This window comes from Corythoichthys intestinalis, chromosome 8 (assembly GCF_030265065.1).
Source record: "Corythoichthys intestinalis isolate RoL2023-P3 chromosome 8, ASM3026506v1, whole genome shotgun sequence".
NCBI lineage: Eukaryota > Metazoa > Chordata > Actinopteri > Syngnathiformes > Syngnathidae > Corythoichthys > Corythoichthys intestinalis.
The window spans coordinates 53,085,862-53,104,830 of record NC_080402.1 but is presented as its reverse complement, the minus strand read 5'-3'; the positions used below and the strand labels follow the sequence as shown (position 1 = coordinate 53,104,830).

Sequence of the window (18,969 nt, the reverse complement as noted above, 5' to 3'; positions counted from 1 at the left end):
TGTGTCCAAAAATCAATATTCAAAGAAAGAACCAGAAAATTAATTGACTGCTATATGGGAAAAAAAACAAGCTATCAAATTGACTGCGCTGTAAACAGAAGTTTAAGCTTAAAAAAATAAAAATAAAAAAACAAAACAAAAAAACTCCAAAATATAGCTTAATGGCGGATTACAAACAACTATCAGGTGCTCAATGCCTCCTACTGTACAAGAGTGTGGTTGTTTGTCTTATTCACCTGCCTAATCTTGCTTGTACTGATGTTGATGCCTCCGTGGCTGATTAATTACATTAGTTTATTGCAGAATTATTATTGCGTGTAGGTTCCGAGTTAGGCAATAGAGGGCATACACACTCTTTGTGGTTTGACTTTTAATGTCTCCGGGCTGATGAGACATTTATTAGGGAGCAAGCAGTCGTAGTTCATTTTGAACTTTTTAATTTATTGATTTACTAATGTATCATTTTATGTATTCGTAAAAAAAAAACAAAAAACAAAAAACAAAAAAAAAGATAGAAATAATGATACATTATAATTGAGACCTTGCGTCCATTTTTGTGGATATAACATTTTGCATCATGTAGGCCACATTTGTAGACCAAATGTTAATATTTTGGCCTACATGACCTAAAATGCATCTTCACACACATGAACGCCAGGTCTGTATGGAGTTTTTTTTTTTAATCTTTATTTTTTTAATAGATTACCCCCCAAAAAGTTACTTAGCTTATAAAGGCTCTCACACGTAATTACTCGAGATGGCAAAGTGAATTAAATCGCAATATCTGCCTTTTAATATTTGGAGACGCTCAATTCCACTCACTCGCTGATGTGATCTCCTGGGTCCACCATCCAAGACCCTTGGATCGTTCAGCTTTTCATACAGCAACTATGCTCTTGTGTCCGCCAGCCTCCACCATGACTCCCCTCACGGAGGTTTGAACAAAGCCAGACTCGTCCTTTTTCGTCAAAACAAAATTCCAGGTAGCAATAACATCCAATAGAGGTCCAATTAAAAACAACAACCGGAAATCAGTCATTATAATGAAAAGAAATAAAATCCATCTTGTTTGGTTCAGTGTCCAGCTTTACTCTGAAATGGACAGATCAAGTGAGTAAGGAAGGAAAAACTGAAAGATACTGGAGGCTTACCCCGCCTGCTGCCAATCAGCACCGAGCATTCGAAGGCAAATCAGGACGGAGTCCTTTTATTAGTTGCAGTGTCTGGTTGCTTCTGTTACCTCTTTATTTTAGCATTTTATTTGTGACAGCATAGGTTTGACTGGTTACAGCTAACTGCATTTTGTTTCGAAGTAACCCCAGAATGTTGACAGTTGTTATCACCTAGTGGATGCAAAGGCAAATGAACTTTCATAATTGGATCAAGACACGCAATGTTCAAGCAAAAAGAAATGTGAACAGATGAAAACGTAAATATGGTCAGTCAGCACTGCGTTTATCTTTGTTAAATTTACAAAATGGTACCAATGAGCCAAACCAGGCTCCATAGCTCAGGGGTTAGAGCACTGGTCTTGTAAACCAGGGGTCGCGAGTTCAAATCTCGCTGGGGCCTGTTTCATTTTCGTTTTGGACTATCGTTTAGCATTACAAAATTTAAAAAAAGTCATATTTTGTGAAACAATAAACAATATGCCAAAATTACTTAAGCTAAGTTTGTGTGATCACGGTAAAGGTGTTTAAATTGAGTACGGAAGCTAAACAAAACCATTGAAGAAATATCCCTTGCTACTTCGTGCTTCAAACATTGCAGTTTTTTTTTAATCAAAAGAAAAATGCAGGATTTTATAGAGATGCCCTATCAAAAGTTCAAATGTAAATAAGCTAGACCTCTACTTCGCGGATTTCGATTATCGCGGAGAGGCGGCGGTCCCCATTAACCGAGAAAAACGAGGGATCACTTTAGTACAAGCTTGCCTTTGTAAAAATGATGTAGTACGTTCATAATAGTTCTCCCTTTAAAATTTTATTAGTTATTTTAGTTATAGTGTCTTCAAAACAAAGCAAATGACTTTGTCCTTTAGAATGTCAAAACACTACTTAGCAAAGAAGACGGTATTGTGACAAAAATAGTTACCATCCGGATCTCCAATTGATATTGACAGCCATAGTTAGTCTTGAGGTGGTTACAGCTTAACGTTGCATTCGTAGGAATAATTGACGGAGAATAAGTTTTCTTTCAGCCAAAACTCGGCGTGTTTAATTAACACCGGCATGCGGATACATCCTCTCTCATGCTGTCTTCACAGGCAATCCCACAAATCAAAATAATTAAACCCAACAAAAATGACGCACCAAAAGTAGCACTCTAGACAACTAGTCCCATCCTGCCATCTTGTGGCGAAAAGACAATATGTCAACAACAACCCGCAATAAGAACATCTTTTCCACATCAACTGAGGACACATTTATGAATACAAAACATTTCTCCCAATATTTCTCTCAACAGTTAGTCTGAACAGAGCCCGGATGGCCGTACCGCACCCGCTCCCAGTTGGACTGCTTTTAGGTCCTGACACATTCTAATAAATCCGAACACATGACCAAAGGTCCGAACGGCACACGTAACAAAAGGTCCTAATACTTCCGTACGTTGGTCCGAACACATAACAAAAGGTCCGAACGGCGCACGTAACAAGAAGTCCTAACACTTCCGAACGTAGGTCCGAACAGGTCCGAACGTAAAATTAAGCCCAGATGGGGAAACAGGGAAATCCCCTGAACCAGTGGCGCCCCCAGGGGGTGGCCAGGGGTGGCCGAGGCCACCCCTATAAATTTGTTGGCCACCCCACTGGCCACCCCGCTTGCCAGTACTGTATATTGTTAGATTGTTGTAGCATCAGTTATGCATTTCATCCCAAATGAATGCATTTATTTTGTTTTGTTAAATGTAGGGTCAGGTCAAATTTATCACATTAACAGGCGGTAATTATTATTATTTTTTAAATTAATCACGTGAAAATATTTATCGCAATTACCACATTCGCAGTACGACTCATTCACGCATTGCCGCAAACAGCCTAAAATGGCGTCGTTTTACTTCAATACAGAGATAAGAGGCAGTGTCAAGTGAGTGGAGTAGATAAAAGCACTCATTGTGGCCGTGCTTTTAATTGGCAAAAGCTTTGTCATCTCTCCCACAGCAACTATAAATATTGTGGGATGTGACGTGGGGAAGAATGACAGGAGTTGATCTTTTTCTTAACACCCTGTAGTGTACCCAACGCAGAGAAGATATAGCATTTGCAGCCACCACACACAGTCATGGTTGCACCACTTCCCATCATGCATTTGGGCAGAACAGTTAAGTCGCGACAGTATCATTTACGGAAAGCTCAACAAATACACTAGTTGGCAATATTTAGTCACAATATACAAACTCACATTTATCCTATAAAAATTACAAGTCGTTCTATCCGTGGATCCCTTTCAGAGAAAAAATGTTAATAATGTTAATGCCATCTTGTGGATTTATTGTTATAATAAACAAATACAGTACTTATGTACAGTATGTTGGATGTATATATCCGTCTTGTCTTATCTTTCCATTCCAACAATAATTTACAGAAAAATATGGCACATTTTAGAGATGGTTTAAATTGCGATTAATTACGATTAATTAATTTGTAAGCTGTGTTTAACTCGATTAAAAATTTGAATCGTTTGACAGCCCTAGTTAAATGTACACCTTATGCCTATAACACAATAAAACAATTGTTGTGGAACTCAAAATGTTGACTGGACAGTTACGAACTATGCACATTAAATCATTAGTAACATCAAATATTACACAATACACCAAAGTATATCAGTAGCCGTTGTCCTTAAGTCTTTCTGACAGTTTTCCCCTGACCTTTTTACTGCAATAATATAATGAAAATCTGAAATTATGGCTTTTAGTTTTGGCCACCCCAAGATTTTAAGTGGCCCCATCTGGCCACCCCATGAAAAATTTCTGGAGGCGCCACTGCCCGGAACGCACCGTCATGGAAGGAGGAAGGGACTTTGTCAGAAAGTTTCACGTGTGCCGTGTTTTCCACCGCATAATACAACAATAGGGAAGAAAAAAAAAATTATATATATAATATACTCACACAGGCAACATTTATAAACCGATTGTTAAAACCTTTTTGACATCTAACACATTTATGTCACACTGCTGTTGCCATAGTGTGCACTTCCTGGGGGTATGGTGTTACAGTATAAAAAGAATCTCTGTGATGTATCGATGGCACAAATGCTGAGAAGCACACTGAATAAAGAAGTGTTGTTCCAGTCAAGTCTCGGCCTTACATGTTCTTAGATTAAAGAAGTACATAACATGACATAAAGCTATGAATATTTTGTCTTCCACCCTGTCGTCTAAGGTTATAGCACAGTCAGAAGACCAAGTACATAAGTATATAAGTTCTCTTAGGGGTCTAGTATATTCATTCACTCATCATAAATATCACAATTTAAAAAATAATGCATTAACACATCAGTGCTTGATGTGTACGGATTATGCTACATAAAGTCTGAATGAATACATGGTAAAATACATTTCTTAAAACAATTTTATTCAGTAGTAATATTTTTAAATAATATTTTCAACATGATTTTCACCATTTCAATGCAAAACATGACTTCAAACTGTCCTGCTCTATATTTGATTATTGCAGATGTCAATGACAAGCGAGTAATAGTCGAGGTTCATTCTTTGGAATGGCAGACAGATTCAGATTCAAAATATTTATTGTCATTGTTACAAAAAGCACAATGAAACTTTGTTTGTAGCATCCATACAGCTAAGTTGGTAAAGTGCGAAACCCATATAATAAATACCCTTAAGTACCAAGTGTAAACATTGACACAGTATTAGACATAAGTACAAAAAAGACTCAACAGGTATGGAAGTAGATTTGTGTCTTTATTATTCAATCAAAAAAAAAAGTTGCTTCAATCAAATAAAAAGTTGCTTCAATCAAAATATATATTTTCAATCGAAGAAAAAGTTACTTCAATCAAAAAAAAAAAAAAGTGTTTGAATGCAAAAATAAATTTGAAACTCAAAAATGTACTGTATATTTGAAAACTATTTTTCTTTGATTGATTTGTTTTTTTTTTGGGATTTAAGTCAAGTTTTTTATGATTGAAACAACATTTTTGATTGAAGTCATGTAATTTTGCGTTTCGACCACATTTTAGCAAGGACATTTGTGTCTTTATTATGCAATCAAAAAATAAGTTGCTTCAAACAAAAAAATATATATTTTCAAAAGAAAAATCACTTCAATCAAAAATTTGAAAAAATTCAATCGTAGAAAAAAAAGGTTTGAATGTGAAAAAATATTTGAAACTCAGAAATTCGCATTTGAACACTTTATTTTTCATTCAAACTGTTTTCTTTGATTGAAGCAATACTTTTTGTGTTTGAGCCATATTAGGGGTAGGACATTTGTGTCTAAATCATTCAATCGCAATAAAAGTTGCTTTAATTAAAAAACTATTTTTAATCAAAGAAAAAAAATCATTTGCAAAAATATTTTTTGGAAAATATTTTTTTTATTTGAAATATATATATATATTTTTTCAAGTGTCACTTTTTTTGAAAAGCAAAAAGTTTAAAACTTTTTTTTTTTTAAAGTGGAAAAAGTTTTGAACGCACTTGTTATTGTCTCCTCTGTCAATCTAGTTGAATCTGCAACCATCTTATGCTTTTGATAGCATCGTCGTTTTACTCTTTACACGATGTCAATAAACCTGTGGACAATGGACAGCTGTCTTCAGAGTCGTGATGTCACTAAAGAGTTATCTAACTGCCGAGTAGTATCCAGCGTTCATATACCGAGTGGTTTGATGACCTTGACCTCGGCTTGACGTACTTTTCCATCCTGACTCGGGAAAGTCTTTGCTATTAGTCCAAGCGGCCATTCATTTCTTGCTGTTTGACTGTCTTTGAGAAGAACAACACTCCCTGGCTTGATGTCCTGATGAACGGTCTGCCATTTTTTGCGTGGTTGCAGTGTTGCGAGGAATTGTTTCCGCCACCTGTCCCAGAATGTGTTTGACAGGTGTTGGACTTGTCGCCACTGGCACTTGTAGAGATCTGAAGCTCCAAACTCACCAGGAGGTGCTGGAAGAGAGTTCACCTTTTGTGTCAGAAGTGTAGCTGGTGTAAGCATGAATGGATCATCAGAGTCACTTGTCACAGGAACAAGAGGTCTGTTGTTGATGATTGCTGCTACTTCTGCCATGAATGTAACCAACACTTCGTGGGTAAGTTTGTCTTTCAAGCGCAGGAACACTGAGTCCAAAATCCTTCTTGCAAGTCCTATCATCCGTTCCCATGCTCCGCCGAAATGAGATGCATGTGGAGGGTTGAAGCTCCAAGAACAACCCTGGTTTGATAGGTAGTTTTTCAGTGTTGTGCCATCAATGTTTGATGGTATCTTCAAGTCTTTGCAAGCACCGACAAAATTGGTGCCGCGGTCTGAACGAATGTGTTTCACAGGACCGCGAACCGCAAGGAAGCGCCTTAACGCATTGATAAAGCTGGACGTGTCAAGAGATTCTATGATCTCAATATGAACTGCCCTGACACTCATACATGTAAAAAGGACAGCCCACCGTTTGCTGTGTGAAAGACCTCCTCTTGTTCGACGGGAACAGACATTCCAAGGGCCGAAGACATCCAATCCAACATTTGTGAAGGGAGGATCTGTCGAGAGGCGATCCGCAGGTAGATTGGCCATTTTTTGAACAGTGAGAGGAGCTCTGAGTCTTCGACAGGTCACACACTGGTAAATGATGCTGCTCACCTTTCTCTTGCCACCAACTATCCAAAACCCTGCTGTACGGACAGCTCCCTCCGTAAACAGTCGGCCTTGGTGTTGAGTTTGTTCATGGTAATGTTTTACAAGCAAGGCGGCAACATGAAGCTTACCGGGAACAATCAACGGAGTCTTTTCAACTTGATCGAGGTTTGCATTGTGGAGGCGGCCACCAACTCTCAACAGGTTGTGCTTGTCAAGGAATGGATCCAGGTTTTTGAGAGGACTGCTCTTAGGAATTTTCTCACGTTTTTGGATGCACTGGATCTCTTGGCTGTAGGTTTCATGCTGCACCGTCTGCATAATCACGTGTACTGCTTGTGTAGATTCTTCCACCGTGCACTCTGATTTGCAATAATGCCAACCTTGACACAATTTGTTGCCTCTGAAAGTTGTGTTGAAAAGACGAGCTATATGTATAAGTCGAGTAATAGCTCGAATCAGTGACCTCCAAGACGAGAACCTTGAGAATCGTTGTGAACCAAGCAGCTTGACTGTTGCTGTGGTACTCAAAGTGGACACCAGAGGACGTACATCTGGGTCAGAACTCGGGTCTACAAGATCATAGTGGATCTCTGCGATGTTATTTTTTGTTGCGCACAAGTATTTGGGTCCTCTGAACCAATCTGCAACCATCTTATGCTTTTGATAGCATCGTCGTTTTACTGTACTGCCCTCGGTATATGAACGCTGGATACTACTTGGCAGTTAGACAACTCTTTACACGATGTCAATAAACCTGTGGACAATGGACAGCTGTCTTCAGAGTCGTGATGTCACTAAAGAGTTATCTAACTGCCAAGTAGTATCCAGCGTTCATATACCGAGGGCAGTACATGTGATGTAAAGCACTTTGAATTGCCTTGTGTTGAATTGTGCTATATAAATAAATTTGCCTTGCCTTGCCTTGCCTTGCCTTCAACGCTAGTTCCGATGTGTTTCATTCACATTCACATTCACATTCAAACCTTTTTTTCTACGACTGAATTTAAAAAAATTTTTGATTGAAGTGATTTTTCTTTTGAAAATATATATTTTTTTATTTGAAGCAACTTATTTTTTGATTGCATAATAAAGACACAAATGTCCTAGCCAAAATGTGGTCCAAATGCAAAATTACATGACTTTAATCAAAAATGTTTCAATAAAAAAAAAAAAAAAAAAAAAAAAAAAATTCAAAGAAAAATAGTTTTCAAATATATTTTTTTGAGTTTCAAATTTATTTTTGCATTCAAACACGTTTTTTTTTTAATTGAAGTAACCTTTTCTTCGATTGAAAATATATATTTTGATTGAAGCAACTTTTTATTTGATTGAATAAGAAAACCACAAATCTACCTCCATACAACAGCAGCATAAAGTCATGTCAGTGCTAAAGTGAAGAGCAAAAATATACCTGATAAGAACAGTGCAAAACCAGCCAATAATGGCAGCCCCATTTCTTGGAATGACAGCCAGTAGCGTTCTCCAATTTCTTGTCCAGGCCAGGGCCCTATAGACCCTACCCACGTGACGTCACAACTCCGCCCTCCTGACTGGTGCCGCCCAATTGTCCGTCAACACATCGTGTTTACCTGTTACGGCTACGTACATTACTCCTATTTACGGTGTGTTTTTCTGCACGTTAACATTAATAATCAAAATGGTGAAGGCGTGTGTGGCGGTCGGTTGCAATAACAGAGAAGATAGACGGAGAGACTTGAAGTTCTACCGGATTCCGAGAGACCCGGAGAGGAGAGAGCGAGATGGGCTGCTGCAATTTGACGAGAAAACTGGGCTCCAAACGATTACCACAGATTATGTAGTAGTCATTTTATATCTGGTAAGATGCATTTAATATATATTTAGAGGGTTTTGGGCTGACAACCACAATTAAGATCATTGCTAGGCTAATCGCCGACAACATACACGTATGTATGTAGTGAGAGTGCTATCGCTAAACCATATAAACATTAAAAGCCCTAGCTCCATTGACAAATGACATGAAATACATTAGACTTGACAGTGGATGTTAGCAAGAACAAAAGATTTTGAATTGAAAATTTCGTAACTCACCTTTCCAAGCACAAGATAGATTCCTGCCGAATTTTCGTGGACGAGGACCTGTTTCACCCAACCAGCAACGAAGTATTTATAAGCCTCCAAGCTCTTAAAGTTTTTCAAACTTTCGTGAGAATAGGCTGATTTTGTGTGGACAAGATAGTTGTAAATATCAGGGTAGCTAGCAGATGTCAGGCAAATACGGCGAAGACAGCGGGTCGAAAAACATCGATTTAGGCATCAAATATGGATCTGGCGAATGGATAAACTGAAGCTTTTCCACATAACGCCTTTTATGCAACGCATCCAGTGAGTTTACGGCATCCGAAAGCACCGGGTCTTCCATGAAATGCATTATAAATTGCTTGATCAATTGAGACCATTGATAATACAGACACAAAATAACGGACAAGGGAGCGGAACAATACAGCGATCACGTGATTTTGTGACGTCGGTGAGTAGGGTCTATTTCTCGGCATGGCGGCCAATAGCGTTCTCCCATTTCTCGGCATGGCGGCCAATAGCGTTCTACCATTTCTCAGCATGTCCAGAGCGGCATGTCAGCCTGCCCTGTGAAGCCCCATTTCTTGGAATGGCAGCCAACAGCGTTCTCTCATTTCTTGATATGACCGCAAATAGTGTTTGATGTTGTAAACAGCAGCCAATAGCGTTGCGCGTTACTCAAAGTGGCAGCCAATGGCAATACGAGTTGCGTCGTAAGTCATCCTACCACTTCGGACAGCTTCGGAAGAGAACAGAATTAACTTAACAAAGATGGATTGCAATTTTCAGACGGACGGCCTACAACTAAATAATTGAAAACGGTGAGTTCATTTCAAAGTTAAGGCTATTACCCTGTTATTTGGGGGGGTGGGGATGGGGGTGGGGGGGAAATCAGCGTTTTTGTAGGAAGGTAAACGTAAGAAGGTAAACGTAGTAAAATAAACCCAATTCAATGTTTTTGATGTTCCAACAAATGAATGTTGAGTTATGTGTTAAGCTACTAGCCTATTGTTTTAAAAAGTACTCGGTGTTTTTTAGTGTATTTTTTTACGTCTGTAAACGTAGTGAAACCAACCACAATCAATGTTGATGTTCATTGTAGCCTCATTGAAAGTCTTTTTTTTACACGGAAGGGCTTGCACTGATGTGTTTTTTCATTATTTTAAAAATTGTGATATTTAAGATGAATGAATGAATATACTTAGAGAATTTATGTACTTGGTCTTCTGATTGTGCTATAACCTTAGACGACAGGGTGGAAAAAAATATTCATAGTTTTGTGTCACATTTTTTTAAACAATCGTTATATAAATTTTGCCTGTGTAAGTATCTATTTTTTTCGTATTGTTGCGTTATGCGGTGGAAAACACGGCAAATGTGAAACTTTCTGACGACGCCTCTTCCTCCTTCCGTGACGGCCCGTTCCTTTCTCTGCCCCCATGCGGGGATTTTTCTTTTGCCCCATCCGGGCTTCCGTTAGGACTTACGTTCGGATTTATGTTCGGACCTGTTCGGACCTACGTTCGGAAGTGTTAGGACCGTTTGTTACGTGCGCCGTTCGGACCTTTTGTCATGTGTTCGGACTTGTTAGAATGTGTTCGGACCTACGTTCGGAAGTGTTAGGACCTTTTGTTATGTGTTCGGACTTGTTAGAATGTGTTCGGACCTACGTTCGGAAGTGTTAGGACCTTTTGTTATGTGTTCGGACTTGTTAGAATGTGTTAGGACCTACGTTCGGAAGTGTTAGGAGTCTTAGTACCTTTTGTTACGTGCGCCGTTCGGACCTTCTGTTATGTGTTCGGACTTATTGGAATTTGTTAGGGCCTAAAACGCAGTGCAACTGCTAGCGGGTGCGCCGTAGGAGGCGTCATAGTGGTAAGGTAAGATGGGTTGCGAGTTCAAATCTCGCTGGGGCCTGATCCATTTTCATATTGGATGATAGTTTTGCACCACAAGTTTGAAAAACTGTTTCAAACAGTCATATTTTGTGACACAATAAACAAATTACTCAAGCTAAGTTTGTTTTATAATGTGATCACGATAAAGGTGTTTAAATTGAATACACGAGAAGCAAAACAAAACTATTGAAGAAATATACTGTACACGCTCGCCTTTGTAATAATGACGTCGTACGTAAGAGTTCTCCCTTTAAAATGAGTTATAGTGTCTTCAAAACAAAGTAAATAAATTTATAGAAGGCAGTATTCCGACCAAAATAGTTAATATCCTGGTCTTCTGTTCGACCAAGATAGTTAATATCCTGGTCTTCCATTCATATTGACAGAGAATTCGTTGTCACGTAGAGCCCGGATAGCTCAGTCGGTAGAGCATCAGACTTTTAATCTGAGGGTCCAGGGTTCAAGTCCCTGTTCGGGCGAGTCATTTTTGCTCTGCGTTCTAGAAAATACTCAAGAGTAGCTTCATTTTTTCCCAAGTTTTTAATAATTGTCTGTTTGTCGGACTTCAAAGTGACGCAACACTTTTTGAATCTCTACTGAAAATACAATCTTATGGCACTGACGTAGTACGTAATGGTTCGCTCCCCGCCAATAACCACAAAGTAAAAGATGATGACGTAGTTAAATGACGCCATAATAGCAACACCCGGAAGTCTCCACGAGGTGAACCCGGATCACCGTCAGAGCGCTATAGGGTAGCCAATACCACTACAGACGGATCATATTCTTTCCCACACGTTGTTTTCTTACCCCTTCCGTGTACAAGGCACCTACGTTCTAATTGTTGCAGTTCTGAGTGAGCTACGAAACCCCCGGATGAAAGTCCCACCAGGTTAGCTACTTTACTTTATGTTAGCGGCTCTGACAGTGTGCTAAGCTACCTGTCAAGTGTCAACACAAACTCGCCCTAAGTGACGATCGCAGATTCCGTCGTTGATAGGTAAAAATTGCAACGCAACAAGTTTTTACATTAAGATTGAACGTCACAATCAGATGAGAAGGCTGTCTGTGATTCACATGTTTAGCATTGCTTGTAACTTTTCTTTCCATTCATACTAGGTATGTGGATTAAAAATTTCAAAGGTAATGAAATTAAAAGTCAATTTTTTTTTTCATAAAGAGCCAAATAAAATCCATGTCATTTTTTTTTTAAATAAAGAGCCAAATAAAATCCATGAAAATAATACTAAGATCATGTAATTCCATTGGGAAATATGGGAACTAAGAAAATTTAAACGTTGCTAAATAGCACAGAATTTGTACCTTGTTCTCCATGGGTAATCAAAAAAGTGATCAACAAAATCTGCATATATATATTTTTATTGCATTCTTATTTGCAGAACAATATGAATAAAACCTTGAGGAATTAAGTGATTATTCTATGCTTTTGATTTCAATTTAAAAAAAGTAGTCGTAGTTGTCAATTATTAATGATCAGAAGTAAGACCATAATCATGGGTCGACAATATAAATGGCCCTGTGGCATGGACATACTTTTAAAACCGTCAGGGCCACAAGAAAGCTCCAGCCACTGGCCCTGTGGGGCCAGTAAAAATAATACATAGATTTAAAAAAGAAAAATCTTATGTCACATTAATTCCCAGTGCTTACGTGTTTTGATGACGTTATGCAATCCTGATCAAAGAAGACCTTAGAGTCTATGCACTCAGCTGTTACTCTCTGTGGGGCGTAAACACACCTCGTTCGTTCTCTCGCTCCCGCATGAACATGCGCAACCTGATTACTGCTGCTGATTGATTGTCAGTACCTCAGTACCCACCTAACGTTATACTAGAAGACGTGTCTGAAACCCCCAGCACCAGGCCAAGCACTGGGGAAACCAGACCACTCAAGACAGAGAAAGTCACGGGAGGAGTTGAGTGAAAGCGAAATCCAATATGTAAAGACAAGGGAAAGTTTCAGCCCCAGTAGCGAGACGACTGGAATTGGCTCGGTTAAAACAAGACAAAAAAATAAGGTGTACTGTGAGTTGTGCAGATCAATGCCCACATATGCAGACAAGTAAGTTAGAGAAAAGTTAACGAGTATAAAACCTATGGTATGAACATAATGTGATAATTCACTTTGGGTAATCCTGAAACGTGAAAATGGGGTCACCAATAAGCACCACATACCTAACCATAATATCCTGATGAGTTGAAATCCTATTTAATTTTTTTTTTTTTTAATTTTTTTATGTTGTACACGTTTGTCTTCTTTGTAATTCGATGCACACTTAATATTGACCTAACTATTCAATGTTGATGACTCGAGTGTTTTTATTGTTTTGTTTTTCAATTGCCTGAACTGTATAAGTCCATTTTGACTGCGATGTAAGGATCGCCATATTTTCCAGACTATAATTTTAAAACAGTTTTCATATGTAGGGCGCACCGCATTATAAGGCGCAGTAGTGGTAGTTGGGGTTGCATTATGCATCGACTAGATGAAGCTGCGCTAAACGGAATGTCATGCCTTGATTGACCAATACTGATCCATATATAAAGCGCATCGGAATATAAGGGGCACGTTCGGCTTTTGAGAAAATTATAGGCTTTTAGGTGCGCCTTATAGTGCGGAAAATAGTAGTATGTTGTATTTGCAGTAAATTGCCTGACTTGTGTTGATTTCAGGATGGCTGGTGTGTTTGACATTGACTTGGAGACTGAGGATGTCAGTGATACAGAGGTCTGTCTTGGTAACATTTTCCCTAAAGACTGCTATTAATGTGACTGTCTATTTTGTAAAAAATATGGTAGTGTGCAAAAGGCTTGAGGCACCATTAACTCTGTGTTATTGATGATGATATTCACAGCACTTAACATTATTTTCAAAAGCAGTGAAGAAAGTTGAATATTTTAACTGAAGGCAATTTTCTTGGCACTTGAAAACACGAGTAAAAATATCAAATCACAGATTGAAGCAACAATAATTAAAAACAACTTAATAACAATAAGGAAAAAGAGCAATTGGTTCAAAGATTTTCTTGACTGAATGAGAAATTTAAAAAAGTTGTATTTATCACGTGATTTCCACTGCTGGCCAAAATGTATAGACCCCAATCACCAACGTCACACAATCACGTGATTGCTGTATTGTGCCGCCATATTGTCCGTCATTGTGTGTCCGTATTGTCAATGATCGTAGTTTCTAAAGGTGGATTCACTTGCAAATTATGGAAGCCCCAGTGCTTTCAGACACTGTAAACTCATTGGATGAGTTGCATAAAAGCCGTTATTTGGAAAAGCTTCAGTCGATCCAGTCGCCAGATCCATATTTGATGCCCAAATCGATGTTTCCTTACGTCCGGTCCGTCCCGTGCATCAGAGCTCGTCCTGAGACCACAAAATTTGCAATCATACTCCAGTTTATGTCACGATGAGGAGTCGGGTACCCAAAATCGGCACCGGCCCGAATATAAACTGACGTTTGGTCAGCTGAGCGTCACCGTTGTCACGATTCTAAAATGAAACTTGATCGTCGGTTCGACAACGGGCCGGTGTGTGCCGAAAAATAGCCGCCCCGCGTGAAATGTACCCCCTGACGGGAGCGCCTATTTTTAACGCTCTATTGAAGTGAAAACATCAAATGTTTTCATGGAAGTATTACAGTAATGGATTTACGACTGTAAGATCAGTTTTAAATAATTACACAAAATATTAGTAGTAGTACTGTATTTTAGTAACAAATCGTGGACTAGGCCACATAACCATCTTTATACAGAAATGTATTACCGGTAGCCTACAGGTTTTCACGACCATATCCCAATGACAATCACACAGGTATGACATTTATTAGTTCAAGCAGAGTAAAATAATACATATTCACTGTACAAGAAAGTCTTTTCCGTGTGGGCGCTCCTGTCAGGGGGGACATTTCACGCGGGGCGGCTATTTTTCGGCACAACACCTGTTGTTGCGCTCACCTTCTTGCTGCGTGACCGTGGCGACGAGCTTCGTAGTCTCTGTCTGATGATGTCTGCGATCGTGTTGGCATCACGACTATTGATGTTTTCGCCGCTGTCTGACGGCTGTCGACACAAACGCATCATGGACCGCGATAAACAAACCGTGCTGCTTTCGAGATTTGCCCTTTTAACAATGGGCACACAGCAACTACTAAAATGACCGTTTATCTTCTTTGTTACTGCAACCAACTGCCACACATGCCTTCACCATTTTCATTAATCAATGTTAACGATTGTCAGGAAGGTTTTTGGGTTAGTTTACTAGGCGGTGATTCCTTAGACAAGCAGAAAAATACGCAGTAATATGAGGAATGTACGTAGCGGTAATATATAAACACGATGAGCTGACGGACAATATGGCGGCACAAGTCGGGGGGCGGAGTTGTGACGTCACGTGATTGGGGTCTATTGGTGCCCCTGCAATTCTGTCAGATAATGCTCAATTTCTCCCAGAAAATGATAGCAATTACAAATGCTTTGGTAGTAATATCTTAATTTATTTTGCTTGCAATGAAAAAAAAAACAAGAGAATGAAAAAAAACCCAAAATGAAATCATTATCATTTTACACAAAACTCCAAAAATGGGCCGGACAATAGTATTGGCACCCTCAGCCTAATACTTGGTAGCACAACCTTTAGACAAAATAACTGCGAACAACCACTTCCGTTATCCATCAATTAGTTTCTTACAATGATCTGCTGAAATTTTAGACCATCTTCTTTGGCCAACTGCTCCAGGTCTCTGAGATTTGAAGGGTGCCTTCTTCAAACGGCCCTTTTCCGATCTCTCCACAGGTGCTCTATGGGGCTCAGGTCTGGACTCATTGCTGGCCACTTTAGAAGTATCCAGTGCTTTCTCTCAAACAATTTTCTGGTGCTTTTTGAATTGTGTTTTGGGTCATTGTCTTGCTGGTAGACACATGCCCTCTGAGGGAGACCCAGCTTTCTCACACTGGGACCTGAATTATGCTGCAAAATTTTGTTGGTAGTCGTCAGACTTCATAATGCCATGCACACGATCAAGCAGTCCAGTGGCAAAGGCAGCAAAGCAACCTCAAAACATCAGGGAACCTCTGCCATGTTTGACTGTTAGGACTGCTGGGCTGTTCTTTTCTTTGAAGGCCTCATTTTTTTCCTATGTTGATGCCTTTTCCCAAAAAGCTCTACTTTTGTCTCATCTGACCAGAGAACATTCTTCTAAAACATTTTTGGCTCTCTCAGGTAGGTTTTGGCAAACTCTAGCCTGGCTTTTTTATGTCTCTAGGTCAGAAGTGGGGTCTTCCTGGGTATCCTACCATGGAGTCCCTTTTCATTCATACGCCGACGGATAGTACGGGTTGACACTGTTGTACCCTCGGACTGCAGGACAGCTTGAACTTGTTTGGATGTTTGTCGAGGTTCTTTATCCACCATCCGCACAAGCTTTCGTTGAAATCTCTCATCAATTTTTCTTTTCCGTCCACATCTAGGGAGGTTAGCCACAGTGCCATGGGCTTTACATGTATTGATGACACTGCGCATGGTAGACAACAGGAGCATTAAGATCCTTGGAGATGGAATTGTAGCCTTGAGATTAGGCCTGAACGATATTGGAAAAAACTATTGTTGCGATTTTTTTTAGGTTTGCAATATATTGCGATATTATATTGCGATATTAAAAAAAAAAAAAGATCTATCTTTTTTAAAGAAATTTTCACTAAATGACTTGAATAGCTGTTTGGAAATACTTTACATAACACACCGTGACCACAGTGTATTCATATAATACCGTTTAATTTGTGAATGATGAAGATTTCTGTATGAAGGTATCCAGGAAGTCATGTCTGCACAAAATAGATCATTTATTGAATACAATATTTTACACTTCAACAGCAGCAAATAAATTAAATGATAAATAAAAGAGCAGGTGCATTAGTCCCCTAAGTTTTTGACAAAATATAACAATAAATAAAAACTTCTGTAAAATAACAACAAAGTTGTCAACATATTTGAACAAAAATATTAAATATGACAAATAAAAAAGCTGTTCACGAACTATAACAATAAATAAAAACCTCAGTAAAACAACAAAGTTGTCAACATATTTGAACAAAAATATTAAATATGACAAAAGAGTTCACAAACTATAACAATACATAAAAACCTCAGTTAAACAACAAAGTTGTCAACATATTTGAACTTAAATATGAAATCTGACTAATAAAAGTGCAAGTGCATTAGTCCCCTGAGTTGTTTACACAAAATATAACAATATAAAACTGCAAAACGGCAACAAAGTTGTAAAAATATTTCAACAAAAATATTAAGTATCAAAACTTTATGTGCAGCTGTACTATATATAGTTATTTGAAAAATACGGTTTACAATAAATTTAAATATAAAAGAAACAAACTCAATTGAACTTGTAAATAATTGAACTGAATAACTGCAAATAACTGTGATGAATAACAGAACCATTTTAACTCCCAAATTTCCTGCCTTCCTGATAGCATGAATTAAAAAGAAGAAAAGACATTCCTTCAGCTGTGTTATGTATTTGTCTGCATATCGTCCACCTTCCTTGCTCAGCAATTCTCAACTGGGTCTCATAGGTTTTTGGCCAAGACTATTAGTTTATCCACTATAGCAGGCTTGAGACAAGAACGTTGGCACTTAACTATGTTCCCACCTGTGCTAAAAAGCCTCTGATGGGGAGCTCGTAGCAGGAATGCATAGATACCTGCGTTTTAAATGGTCCCACATGTTTGACAGATTACTTCTTGTTGAGGCAACCATGGCGAGGCACTGTCGACAGGGCTGTTTTTTGTCCCTTATAGTCTTGTTCTTGCCAAAATACTTCCAAAACTCCTTTTGGATACAGTCTTCCTTGCTCCTCCAACGTGTTGATTGCTTGCTTTCACTTTGAGAACGGGCCCTCCTCCCTCCGCTCTGCTGTTCGGCCCCTCCTCCCTCCACTCCGCTGTTGCAGGGGGAGGGGGAGGAGCCGATGACTTGCTGGAGAGAAAGAGAAGCTGTGCGCTTTTTTCCCCCTCTCCTTCCTCAAAACAAACGTTTGTGGATTAAAAAAAAGGAAATTAAAAAACTATCGCACGTCCTTGCGATGGGACTATTGCACATGCGCACATCGCGATGGCGATGTTTAAACGATATATCGTTCAGGCCTACTTGAGATTACCCATGCTTCCTCACAGATTTGCTTCCAAGTCCTCAGACAGTTTTTTGGTCTTTTCTCCTTTCTCTATACTCAATGTAGTACACACAAGGACACGGGATAGATGTTGAGTCAACTTAAATACATGTTAACTACCTGCAAGTGTGATTTAGTTATTGCCACCACCTGTTATGTGCTACAGGTAGGTAAGTAACAGCTGCTGTTGATTACACAAATTAGAGACTCATCACATGACTTTTCAAAGGGTGCCAATACTTTTGTCTGGCCCATTTTTTGATTTTTGTGTAAAATGTTTTTTACCATTCTCTCTTGTGTTTTTTCATTGCAAGCTAAATAATTGACGATATTACGACCAAAGCATTTGTAATTGCAATACATTTGTGGGAGAAAGTGAGCATTATCTAACAGAATTGCAGGGGTGCCAATACTTTTGGCCAGCACTGTAGGTAGAAGTGGACAGCCCATGGAATTGAGATGTGGTTGGAAGGCTTGCGTGTTAAGGAAGATATTGCAACCGTTTCAGTGGTGAGGGGAAAAGCTCAGTGGTGGAATGTAATGAAGTAAAAGTACTTTGTTAAACATAAATGTACAACTACAGTATCTGTACTTTACTTGAGTACAAATATGAAGGGGTACTTTTTACTTCACACATTTTACAGCACGTACCTGTATTTTTTACCCCACTACTTTTTAAATTGTTGCCTATGTTACACATTAGTTTTATATTCTTTTTTTCCTCATTGTGAATTAATAGTTTGGTTTTCATGCCTCCGGCGCAATTGATAAGCCCCGTGCAACTATACCGTAACTGATGACTAGCGACAGCAACTCGAGTACAAGCAAGATGACGCAGGTGAAAAGGATATGACCAATAAAACCACCACACTCTGGTACAGTAGGTGGGGGTATGCACTTGATAGTTTCTTGCAAACCGCCGTTAAGACAAGTTTTGTAGTTTTTGAGCTTGTTAGCTTCGGTTTACAGTGCAGTCAATTTTGT

The 18,969-nt window shown here is 38.9% G+C and overlaps 2 protein-coding genes and 2 non-coding genes across 4 annotated transcripts in view; 3 read left to right on the top strand and 1 right to left on the bottom strand.

Moving 5' to 3' along the window:
- The window catches only part of LOC130920370 (E3 ubiquitin-protein ligase DTX1-like), a 58,649-nt gene extending 57,564 nt beyond the window's left edge, over nt 1-1,085 (bottom strand). Inside the window, exon 1 of the mRNA XM_057843543.1 lies at nt 823-1,085. Coding sequence (XP_057699526.1) covers nt 823-851 — 29 coding nt within the window. The 5' untranslated portion in view covers nt 852-1,085. The remainder of the gene's footprint in view (nt 1-822) is intronic.
- Nucleotides 1,086-1,499: 414 nt separating this feature from the next.
- On the top strand, nt 1,500-1,572 carry trnat-ugu (transfer RNA threonine (anticodon UGU)). The gene has a single exon. It is a non-coding gene; the product is annotated as a tRNA-Thr (tRNA).
- A 9,604-nt stretch (nt 1,573-11,176) lies between these two features.
- On the top strand, nt 11,177-11,249 carry trnak-uuu (transfer RNA lysine (anticodon UUU)). Its single transcript has one exon. It is a non-coding gene; the product is annotated as a tRNA-Lys (tRNA).
- Nucleotides 11,250-11,474: 225 nt separating this feature from the next.
- LOC130920329 (ribosomal protein S6 kinase beta-2-like) overlaps nt 11,475-18,969 on the top strand; it is a 42,352-nt gene continuing 34,857 nt past the window's right edge. Inside the window, 2 exon segments of the mRNA XM_057843449.1 lie at nt 11,475-11,662; nt 13,464-13,518. Coding sequence (XP_057699432.1) covers nt 13,465-13,518 — 54 coding nt within the window. The 5' untranslated portion in view covers nt 11,475-11,662; nt 13,464.